The sequence below is a fragment of the Puntigrus tetrazona genome, chromosome 5, assembly GCF_018831695.1.
Source record: "Puntigrus tetrazona isolate hp1 chromosome 5, ASM1883169v1, whole genome shotgun sequence".
Taxonomy (NCBI): domain Eukaryota; kingdom Metazoa; phylum Chordata; class Actinopteri; order Cypriniformes; family Cyprinidae; genus Puntigrus; species Puntigrus tetrazona.
In genome coordinates, this window is record NC_056703.1 from 6,715,054 (window position 1) to 6,727,739 (window position 12,686).

Consider the following 12,686-nt stretch of genomic DNA (forward strand, 5'->3'; position numbering starts at 1 on the left):
GGGGTTTTTCTAATTTATGTTTTTATATTTTGTATTTTCAATTTAATTTTTTTTTTTTTTTCAAATAAAGCATTCAAATAAAACATAACTTGGCAATACTTTTATGTTTAGTTCTACAATGTAAACTCTACACACTCACAGCCCAAATGTTCTTATATAGTTGCTTATTAAAAGATTACAGTTTTAAAAAAATTATATAATATAATGTTTTTTGGGTATGGTACAACAAGACATAAAAGTATTGCCAAGTTATGTTTACTACAGTATATATTTTACTCATAATTTGAAAAATCCATAATTTTTATTTTTTTTTTTTTAGCCCAGTGGTTTGTTCAAAACCTCCAAAGGCAAAAATGGTGTGTGTATATATATATATATATATATATATATATATATATATATATATATATATATATATTTTTTTTTTTTTTTTTTTTTTTTTTTTTATATATTTGTATATTTATTTATTTTTTTACAGTATTTTAAAGTCTGCATTTTGTGTACATTTTGTTCAAATGGAGAGCGAGGGGTTAATGTTTTTTAAAAAAAACATTTACAAAAGTCCTACTAACATTAACACTCAAATGATATTTAGTTTTCATTCTCCCAACTGTTAGCTAAGAGTTAAAAAAGCTTTATCACAAACATGCTCAGACCTGCTGTGAACATTTCAGACTGTTTACATGCTGATTTCTGAGCTTAAGTTCGGAAGATGACTGTTGACAAAGCCAGGGCTGCTTCTAAAATTGCCCGTTTTATTTAGTATTGGAGAAAATTTTGTTTTGGTTGATTATATGCTGTGTACTCTGTCACAGCCATCTGTGAGTATTGATTTGGGATGAAAGGGAGTCATCTGACTAACAAAGACATGCATATGAGATTCACATTTTTGTGCGTATCTGGTTTTGTCTGCGGGAGAGAGTGAAGCCATTTATACAAGCGCACACACATCCAAATTCAAATCCATCCAGACAGAGAGAGATACAGAGAGCGCAGGAAGTAGGACAGTGGAAAAAATATGTGAGGGAGGAAGGATGGGTAACAGAGAGAGCACAAGAGGGCAGTAGAGAGAGAGAAAGAGTGAGAGGGGGTGAACCAAAGGGCTGAACGGGAGAGAGAGAGAGAGAGAGAGAGAGAGAGAAAGAGAAAGAGAGATTTTTCTCCGCTCCGCCTTCCCCAGAAAACAACCGGCAGCGGTTGGGCTGCTCAGTGCTGAGCGAGCAGGAGAACGAAGCAAGGAGAGGGAAGCGCTCAGTGCCGGAAAAAGGGAAAAATGGAGCTTTGAGAGCTGCCCAACAGATCCCTTCCTCTCCAGAGTTATCTTCTGTCCTCTCTCGTTCTCTCCGGTGTCTGACCGCTGCGCTGAATTCACAGGATGACTGGTGAGTGATCGGTCCAATTCCCGATCCTTCTTTGGCTCAGAATGTTTTTACGTTGTTCTCACCAATATAATGTGATTATGCAAACCAGAAGTCTCTCTCTCTCTCTCACACACACACACACACTTTATATTCTCGTACTGTGATCTGGGACTGGTCAGTGATGTGTTCGTTTGTAATTGTTCCTGGGAGTGTGTCTGTGATGGGGGATGTTGGTCACATTAGATGTTCTGGGTCACTGGACTCATGTGGTTAAATTCTGATGCCATTTTAGTGAGGAGTCACTGTGGCCAGCAGCAGCACATCTGCATTAAGATTTTTAAATGACTGCATCTGATTGAATTAAACTTCAATTGAAAGTTTTTTTCTGTATGATGGAGGGTGTGTCGTTATTGTTGTAATTAAAACGATTGGTTGAGGATGACGCCTGTTCATGCTGCCTGTCGCTTGTGCCTGTTTTTTTTGTTTTTTTTTTTGTATGGCTTGAGGTTATGAACTTCGCTCAACCTGTCACCTTGTGCATACGTGTGTCCGTAATTATATTTCAGTTGAACAGCTGCTCGCATTCATAACACAGTGTCTCACACTATCTAATCTCCCTGCCTGGATTTATAGATTTAGAGATTGATTAATGAATAATTACTTCTGCATACCACGCAAGTGAGTTTTATGTGAAAGCTGCCTTTTCTGTTTATTCTAAATTGTATAGGTTATGTCAGATTTGTTTGAAAGTCTTTCTTGCGTGTATGTTTTTTGAATGAGTCACATTTCACTCGACTTCCGATGAATTTAAAATGTCGAATAATTATAATTACTAACAATTTATACATCCTTTTTCAGTAATCGCAAATGTCTTGGAAGGTCAAAGAAAAAACCCTGGTTGTTAATTGGTCAAACGATTCAGTCATATTTGTGTTTTTACTTATTAATATTAAACAAGTTATCAATGTCCTTGGCCGTTCTATTCTATTCTAATTCCCTACATTTTGTCATATTTAATAATATTTTCGATTTCAATTAAGCTTGGTTAAGTATGTAAATTTTATATGATTATATACCATCTTATAAATGTTAATATATTAAAGGCTATTTTTGAATACGTTATTTTATGTACTACAGTTATGTTAAACACATGGTTAAATTCAATCAAGAAGATACTCATAAGCAATAACATGCACACAGATGGAAAAAGTGAAAGCTCTTGTATCATAGCAGAGTAAGGAAAGCCAAATTTATTTATTTGACAAACACCTCTAAACTGAGTAGAGAGCGAATGAGAGATGGTGTGAAAAAAGAGAGAGAAATGAGAGGAGAGTGTCTCCTCGGTACCAGCTGTTGTTCGACGTCGCTTCGGCTGTGCTGGAACAGAAAATTAAAGACGGATAACGGATTTGATCGGAGGATAAAAAAAGACGAGCAAAAACAATGTAGCGCGCAGAAATGTTTTCCAAAGTTGCAATGGAGTCTGCAAATCAAGCCCGTCTCTCTTTCTCCCCCCGCCTGGTTTTCTCTCAGTCAGTCTCTAATTGCACTGTCATGACCAATCTCTCTCATCTATTGATTTGTTGTGCGCCGCTGAGGCGTGTCTACTGCTCTGCTCTCCTGGAACATAAGGAGGGTGGTAGGGCATCTTCTTCTCGGGAGAGGGTCACCTCTGAATGCTCAACCTGACCGGAGTGTCTGGGCAAAGATGTCTCCGAGGTGAATGCTTCCGAGACATTCGGATCAGAACAGGGACATAAACTTTCAATGAACAGAAGAGCTCTGTGTTAGTTGCTGGCAATGGAAGCCTGTTTATTTTCTCCGTTGCATGTAGGACACACTCGGAATGGAATGTTACCATATTTGTAAGCGTTGTGCATCAAGATAAATACGGAGGAATCGTATCAAGGCATTTTAAAGCCGTTATTCCTGTCCTACCACGCGGACAAGACGGGCGGAACAAAGATGGGAAATGCATAGGATGTAGATGGTTTTTAGTGTTTTTCTCAGCCTCGCTCTCTTTAAGACCACTCGTTTTTTTTACCCTGAAAAGTCTGCTAGTTAAAACAATGAATAGTCATCTTATTAACTGTCCAGCTGGATTCTGAGGTGAGTCAGATCTGTACACATGACGGCGGCGCTACCACAAAACCACTGCTTTCTTTCGGTCTGTTCAGTGCAGCTTTTCTATAGGTAAAGTACGAGAAGCACATTTGCCGTTGTGTACTTGTGTTGTGCTGACAGCAACTGGCAGATTGTCATAGTCCCTTCACATTGTGTCTTGTCCCTTTAAGTGGCGACATGAATAAAATATGTGTGTGCTGTGATTTGAGAGCTTTTCTCTACAGCTGTGCTTCTTCTCCAGTGGTGTCGCTGAGACCCATGTTTGACAATGGACATCAAGAGATGACCCAAAACTGTACCGTCTCTTCTTAAAAGATAAACGTGACATTTAATAATACTACCGTGTGAACCGCACAGGAACAACAAATTCAAATTCAAATTCAAATTTTATTAGTCATATACACATACATACATGGTACGACATGCAGTGAAATGCTTTTTACAACCGTCCAGTGTCGAAATAGAAAAATAAATAAATAAAATAATTATAATATATATATATATATATATATATATATATATATATATATATATATATATATATATATATATATATATATATAATATAAAATATAATATAAAATATATATATAATATAAAATATATATATATATATATATATATATATATATATATATATATATATATATATATATATATATATATATATATAAAATATATAAAAAAAAATATATATATATATAAGAAGTATAAAAATAAAATATAAGAAGTATAAAAATAGTGGCTGTTGTGAATGTCCAATGTATTCATAATTATTTACATTAGACAGACTGAATTGGAAATAAATCTATTTTTTTAACATAAGAAATACACATTTTTTATTAACTTTAGGAAATACACATTTTTCTCTTTTTTTTTCTTTTTTGCTGAAGCAGAAACAGGCTTCCACGCTCAGCAGCCAGTAACTCAAAGCACAAAACAAATTGTGGTTGGCACAAGCCTCGTTGCTGCAAGCTTTCTTATATTCAGTGTAATCTTTAGTATTTTGTTTTTTTTTTTTTACCTTGCATACTTTTTTTCATGGTTTTCGGGGATGAGGGCATGTGTCACAATCTGTCTATGCTGGCATATGTGTAAATTGGCTAGTGTCTACCAAGTGACAGATGAATATTTTGTGCCAAAAATTTAACAACAACCAATATGGGAAGCCTTTCTCCTCTCTTTTAAATGTGTATATGCTTTTTGTTTTTGATACCTTAACAACACACAATTATATGGTTAGTTGTACTTTTTTTTTGAATTGCATTTAGCATCATTTTATCCCCTGTTGTCTGTGAACAGACCTGTGACCCATTTTTGGAACCACTGTCTGAAATCCAATGCTGTTACAGGAAACCACGCAACAAACTGCAGTGGAATATTTACTCAAATTCATCAATAATCCAATCAACTTGCACCTCTGGGAATAGAAGTGTTTGCTTGTAATGACCGGTATTCAGATTTTCGGTCTGCCCCGTCGCGCGTTTGAGAGTGTGTGTGTGTGTATGCGTGTGTTCTCATGTTATTTTCTCCTTTGGCCTAGTGTGTGTAAGCGGCTTTTCCAGGCTGCTAGATAGAGTGATGGGTGGATGCAAAAGGGAGGAGGAGTGAGGCATGAGAGATGAATAGATGAACGGACGGCGTAGTTAATGGCCTGGCTTGGGCAGGGTGGCCGACTGTGGTTATGTAATTCTTAAACTGCACACATAAGAAAGAGTAGTAGAAGTAAAGCATGCTGTTCAATTACTCTTTCCATATCGCAATCCATTTCAGATGTTTAACTGATGTCATTTATATTCGTAAAATGGAGTTGCTATATATTACTTAATACATAATTATCTTGAATTTAGTCAGCAAATGCTCGGCGATGACCAGTCAGGACGCCTCTGATTGGCCGTTGCATTCATAAGCTCGACAGAATCGTGTGCGATTGGTTATAATGCACATTGCATTATAAAAGCACATTATAAATGATGACCCAACGTGAGAAGTTCTAAATTTAATGCTGCGGTCAAAACTGTTTCATTTTTAATTTTATTTGTGATGGATGCCGTAATGGGATTTAGTTTAACAGTGCAGCGGCATAATTGTCCCAAGCCCGAGTTAATCGACTGTTTTGACTGTTAAGGCTTTTTGTCGTCGTATTCTATGCTGCAGTTCATCAAAGCCTCTTGGTGTCAGAGACGGTAAATAACTGGACAATATGCACACTGCCCGTATCAGCTGACGGCTGTCATAAGACAAGTATATAAATATATCAGCTTCTACAGAAGTCAGTTTCCTGTCTTCATGTAAAAAAAACCCACGTCTTTGTCATGTCTGTTCTTTCTATAAGTCCTGTTCTTGTTGAAGGTCACCGAGGACTTCATGCTTCAACCTCATCACGTCCTGCTTCTCTCTGTCTGTCTCTCTCTCTCTCTTTCTCTCTTTCTTCTTTTTTTTTTTTTTTGTCCTCCTTTTTATGTTTTCATGGGCATGAAAGAACCTGCCAGGAATGTTTCCTTTCCAAGGCTGCATGTTCGTGCATGCGCTTTGTTTTCATCCACAGAAAAAAGCGTTTCAGAGAAAAGTGCTTCAGAAAAAAGAAATGCGCAAATATTTTTACACGCTTTTGACACCGAACGCAAACAAGAACCGCACGAGCAAGAGAAAACGACAAACACTTTCATTTGAACGCATCTATTCCTATCACGGTCTGTTCTCGCTAGTCTCGTTGGTATTTTGAAATTAGATTTGAATTTTAAAAAAAAGTGTAATCAGTTAAGTGATTCTCTGTGTAGTTATTTTATATGTAAATGAGATTCTAAGGGGATTTTCCCAGTTGTTCAAAGCAAAAATGAAGACCAGGGTCGTAGATTTTCTTTTAAGTCATTGAGCGTGTGTTTATGTGGTTTGTAACGCGGAAGTAGCCAGTCCAGAACAACCTTTGGTTAGCCTTTAACCAGATGCCCAGTAAACACCAAGGGCTCAACTGTTTGCTTGTGATAAGACAAAGGCGTTGTGTGTATGTGTGGTATTGCGCTATTCAGACAGGATTCGTTCAGGCCAAGGCTAATTTGTTTGTTGTTTAGCACATTTAGCCCATTTCTCTCGAGAACGACAAGTCTTCCCTCAGTCTGTCATTGTGTTGAATTTTCCCGGCATCCTTCACTCTCTGTTTTCCAACCTGGCACCGACCGCATCTTTATTTCCTTTTTTTTTATATGCATATGGAGGTGCTGGCATCCACCTCCTGTTCGTTTCTCTGCCACGATATAACTGTGAAATTGTCCATTTGGCCTGCGTGTTAATGTCAGATGCGAGGGCAGGAGATTGTGTGTAAAGGTTTGCATGAAAGCTTAATCATATCCTCCCTCTCTTACTTTATGCACAAAATGGGCTAAAAATGAAATGGTGGAGAGGTCGCTTCAGGATCCTGATGGAAATGCCGGTTCTGTTGGATGGGTGTGAAACAAAGAAATTGGCCGAGTGTTACTAGATCTAAAAAATAATAGTGAAAAAACCCAAATATATGTTAAAGAAATATTCAACATTGAATATTAAGGTCATTCCAAACATGCGCGGTGCATAGGGAAAGTCTGTTTGACCTTTGACTTCTTGAAAAACGGTGTTTTTTTTTTTCTCCCGTTCCGCATGTTTCGGTCTTGATGTCATGTTTGTTCTTGCTAGCCACACAAAAATAGATCGTGGAATGTTTTAAGTCCTGGACGCCGCACACTTCCTTTTGTCATGCTGCGTGTGTCTGGAATGAGTTTAAAAAATGCGTATACACGGTTTTACCTGTTAATAGATCATCTCCACATGTATTCGCGTGCGTATTATTTATATAGCCATCTCTTATGCTTTGGTCCATTTAGGTGACTACACAATTTGGGAAAATACAAGCAAGCGTGCTTAATGAAAGATTTAATCAGGGATGATGAAATGAAGGTCAGTGAAAGGTATGGAATGTGAAACTGGGAAGTTAAAATGTTATTGAGTTGAATGCGGGAAAGTGAACGCTATCTGTTTAAACGGGGGCGTGTGAGTGAGGAGGTGCGTTATCAGTTATCCCGTGGGAAGTTCCCTTCTCCGGCACGCGGCACGGAAGCCAGAGATCCCACAGAATTCCTCTTAACGGTCCATGTGGCGAAGCGCAAAATTTAGATGGGATGCGCACAAATGAGCTCGCTTGCATGTGGTAGTGGCATGAGAGTAGATTGATGGAGCTGGGTTTCCTCGCAGTTCAATGTAAGTACATCTATCCGTTCTTTAGACTTTGGATTCGAGCTTGTTTTGAACGCTCAGCTGGCGTTCAACGGTGGTTAGTGAAGTTGCGTATACGGTGTGAATGGTTTTGTGGTGAAATTTATGAAAAGGTTTATAGCTCATTTTAATGGCTATATTTTGCTTTTCACGAACATAGTTCAGAGTAGGCCTATAACGCGTGTGTTTTAAAGCGCATTTTAAGAGGGAACCAGGAAACTTGCATCTATATAAGCTGCTTGTGTTCGGTAAAAAAAAAAATAATGAAAATAATCAGTCTGTGATCTTATCTGTAGTATCATATCGCTGCTCATTTGCCCCGTAATTTTAAATCTACTTGTTTTTTTGATTCATTCTGTCATCCCGTCACAATTCAGTGAATTCTAATTAAAGAATTCATGTAGAATTGCATTCACAATTACCTAAGAAAGTTTTCGAAAATAAGATACTGTGATTGCTGTCTCTCCGTTTTATCTTTCTCTGACCTCAAAGGAAGATTTTATTATTCATTAAATATTCAGTTGGGGGAACAGAATGTGACAGTTTGGAAATGAAAGAAAATCACGTTGTCGGACCACTAATGTGAATGTAGGGTGATTACTACCCTGTGCCCTTCACTCTTCTTCTTGTTTAAGGTCAGTTTTCAAGTGTTTATTGATTCGAACCGCTGCCGCCCTCCGTCGCACACGTGCAGAACAGAACAGATTTACTGCTTGATAGCAATTTACAGCCCTTCTGAATGACAGCTATAAAAGGGATAGATTTGTCAAATGTTCTTTTTTCATCTTCGCTAAATGTGATGATTTCCAGTGCTGTGGATCATTATGGGCTGTGCTCTTTTTTGGTGGGCTAAAATTGTACCTGTCGGCTAGTTGCCATGGAAACACTCACCTTTCCGTAGTTGCGGTCCATTCAAGGGTAGAGCCAAACCCAAGCAACGAAAAAGCCTAGTACATTGATCTCTCTCTCTCTCTCTCTCTCTCTCTCTCTCTCTCTCTCTCTCTCTCTCTCTCTCTCTCTCTCTCTAAATGGGAACACAGTAATGACAGCAGAGCCTCAGGCTGCATGATTAATCATATACTGCATTAATTGACATTATGATTTTAGCCATAGCAGTATGCAATGATTAAAGGCTGTTTTAATGTGTTCAATGTCTTATAAAAGCTTCATCAAACTAGTTATTTTTGATGCACCTTGAGGTTTTTTTTCTGCTAGCTGACGTGGCTAATTTAACCACTCACTTTTTTTAGTTTAGCATAAAATTTTACATCATTGCAAAAAAATTAAAACACATTCCATTTATTGTAAAAACGCATCTAAAAATGCGTATTTAAAAATAACAACTGTTTTATGATTTTTTTTTTAACCATAGAAATATAGAAAATCAAAATATACACAGTACACACATATATTATGTAAACAATGCGACAGCACTACAAACTACAAAGGCAGCGATTCCCTCTTTTCTTTTATTTGATTAGCATTAATCAATTGCCATTAAGACAGACGACCTATATATTAACACCTACTGTAATGCATGGATCTAATATAATGTCAAAAACACCTCAAAAATGATTGAATTTTTAACTTTCTGATTCATTTTGCCAGCACAGGTCACAGATGCATGTCTATCTGTAATGCCCTGTTTGATTCTCCAGGCACCCCGCTAGATGTGTTTGTGTGTGTGCTCATGACCTTAACTTTTGTTTCTATGTGAGCTCCATACACCCACACCCCATGCATTTGAAAAGAGCCTGTGATGTGTGCTCTGAAAGGCTGAATTGTGTGTATCAAGCAGTGTGTGTAAGAGCTGTGATGGCCTGTGTGTTTGGGAGCATGTCCCTGCACATCTTCCTGTTTTTCTTTCTCCTCCCATTTCTTTCATGTCGTGTGCAAGGTTGCTTTGATTTGTGAACTGTATTTTGTTGTAAGTGTTTCTATCCTTGCTAAGGGCAGTGCACGTGCAGGGGATGAAGAAGTTCTAGATGAATTAAAATGTGGGAAACTCAAAGAGCACGTTTCCATAGAACATTAATTTTGATTATCGATCTTTTCTGGGTTTTACTCGCGTTCGGCAGTTCAAGTGTAAATTCATACTTGCAATTAGAGAAGGATCTTTAGTGGATCGTCTTTTAATCCAGCTCGTACTATTTCGGTCTTCAGTATAGGATCAACTAGGCTTCATTGGATTAGCTTGACTTCTTTTTTCAGTGTCTACAAAACTGGCCCTATCAGTTCAAGCCAGTTTCTCAAAAACTTGGTAAATGCCCACCGTATTATTTTTTTTTTTAATAAAATTACATTACCTTCATTCATGTCTAATGTGAAGATTAATATATATATATATGTATATGTGTATATATATTTATTATTTTTATTTTGCTGTAATTACTATGGAAAATGCATGTGCATGATTTTTTTTTATTGACGGTGTTTTCAGCGTTTCGAGTTCAAGTTGATTAAAAAGAATCAAATTGATTTAAATTGAATTCATTTATTTTATTTATTTTTCTTTCATACCAAGCATCTTATTGATGTATAAATAGATTTTTTTTTTTTTTTTTTTTTTTTTTTTTTGTTAAACCGTTAAGATGTTAGGTAGCATCACAGACAAATTTGTCAAATGTGTTTAGTCTACTAGTACTACCAGTGTTGAGTGCGTAGCAGGAGATCTAACATGACTGATCAGGGTGTGAACTCTCTTCACGCTCTCACTGAGAAGACGACTGTGGAAAGTGGATTGCCATCTTTTTGCCTCATGGGCTATAAATCTTTTGTTCAATTCAGAGAACAAGACAAGTGACTCTCTCCTGGTTCTCCTGTTTATAAAAAGCTTTATTGATTGTGATTCTGGTATTGCTGGGTGACCTCCTTGCATGTATTTGTTGTTTATCCGCGGGTTGCTGTGATTCTCTCTCTGACTTGGATGAACTGGTTCATTTTAGTGAATCAAACGCATACGCTGTAACTTGCAATCTGGTTTGCGTCGTCGTAACCAGAGTGTATTAAACTGATATAAATTAGTGTAGTTAACGAATGAATGATTGAAATTGAGTGTTTTTAGCGTTTGTTATTGTTGTGTAGCTTATAGTTAAGCCTAATTTCGAGTCAAATGTATGCTGCTCATAAAAAATGCGATCTCGTTCACTGAAAAAAATGATTAGTTCAGTTGCAAAGCAGTCTGTAGCCCCGAGAGCATAATCTTCTTTTCTTCTATCAGTCTGTCATTTATAATAGTTCAAAACGTTTATTTATAGAGCATCTCTAACTCCGTTCTCCTTTCTTACTTTTGCATGCTGTCGGGGAAAAAAAAAAAATTGCAACGCTTTTTTTTTTTTTTTTATCATGCCACTATCACCTCTTTTTTATGTTTATTTCCAGATTCAAATGTCTGGTTTATTCCATTTATTTGTTTATTTTTTTGAAGATATGGCCTAAGACCGAAAAAAATAAAGCGTTCAGAGTTTAAAAGAAGAACAGAAAAGGAGGGATGGAGGGTGAAGTGTGACTTATGTCTGGTGCAGTGTCTGAAATATTTACAGAGACAGAGATACAGAGCACTGTGAAGACAGGAAGCGTTGCGCGCAGGGGATGAATCCATTTGGGAAGAAGAGGATTCTGGGTAAAATTGGAGCAAAAAAAAAACGAGTAAATGAAAGATAAAGAGAGAACGTAGCAAAGTGTAATGAAAAGGATTCTTTTCCAAGGACAAACGGGTCAGTTGCTTCTCAGCAGACTGAATGTGCGCGCTGCTCTGTTTGAGGTGATAAGTATTTGGAGGTGAGCTTTTGGGCTCGTTTTTTTTTTTTTGCGTTAATGCCTCCCCGCCTCAAAAGCGTGCGCTCGCACGCGCTCGCTTTCATTGGTAGGAGATGCATAACATGAAAGAGCTTGTAACACATGCCATTAAGCATGCACACCACATCACTGAGCGTGCCAACATCACACTAACAGGCTAAAATACATTCTCTCTTTCACACACACAGCGAACACGGTTAGAGCGACTGTATTATCATTCATACGGTGTCGTTCATTGCCTCCAATGCTGACATTAACATTCATTCTGCTAGACTGATGTGACAGTTAACCTTCTAGAGACACGCTCCATGTGGAGCAGTGGGTGTGTTTCCATGTGTCTGTGTTCTACATCCATCTCCTTATTAGTCTCGCTTGCCTTTAAATCAGACTTATTTCGACACATAGACAGCCAAGGACGGGTAAACATACACACATTCCTCACAGGGTACACCTCGGCACGATCCTCTTGTCTGAACATGTCCTTTTTCCTCTCTTAGGCTCACCTCTAACTCCCAGAATGCACTTCGCTCTGATTTGCCCGGTGGCAATATTTAGTTGATCCAGAATGTGCTGTTACATCATATTAGTACGAATGAGAAAAGGGCTCTTCTTGGGTGTCCTTTAAAAACGTTACTTCTAATATTAGATATGATTGTACTCAGGATAGCACTTTTGTATCGCAGCTGGGATGACATTACTGAGCTCAATACATCTTTCCTTCTTATCATTTTTATTTGATTTATTTAGCATCAAATTCTGTCATTAATTACTGTTCATCCTCGGAAAACAAATTAAGATATTTTAGATGAAATTCGAGATCTTTCTGAACCTGTGTGGGCAGCAACAGCGGTGTAATTTTGACAATTCCAAAAAATGTGAAAGTTCAACAATGAACCTTCTCGACTTTTTCTTTAATTTCTTCTTTTCTGCTCTTTACGTTTCTAGAGCTTGAAAGTGCCAGTTTGTGTTGACAGAACTTAATTTTTTGAGGGAATCACTGGCATAGCCCTTCATATTCACGTTTCAAAAGCGGCTGAGTTATTGTCTCGTGTTGCATAGAAAGTTCTGAATGATAAGATACTACTTTTATCTTATCCTCAAAACGAAAGATAAGCTTTGGATGAGTCCGTGGAAAGTGCCGAACTGTTCTGTTTCAGT

General features: G+C 37.5%; 1 protein-coding gene across 5 annotated transcripts in view; it reads left to right on the top strand.

Moving 5' to 3' along the window:
- The window catches only part of dab2ipb (DAB2 interacting protein b), a 110,778-nt gene that overhangs the window by 63,023 nt on the left and 35,069 nt on the right, over nt 1–12,686 (top strand). Inside the window, exon 1 of one of the 5 annotated variants that reach the window (XM_043238320.1) lies at nt 1,185–1,382. The exons of 3 other annotated variants lie outside the window; for them this stretch is intronic. Coding sequence is in view for 1 of the 2 variants with exons in the window: in XM_043238319.1 (XP_043094254.1) it covers nt 7,714–7,715 (2 nt within the window). In the remaining variant the exon portion in view is untranslated. Of the gene's footprint in view, nt 1–1,184; nt 1,383–7,560; nt 7,716–12,686 lie in introns of those variants that run through there. One more of the 5 variants, XM_043238319.1, reaches the window with a different exon arrangement.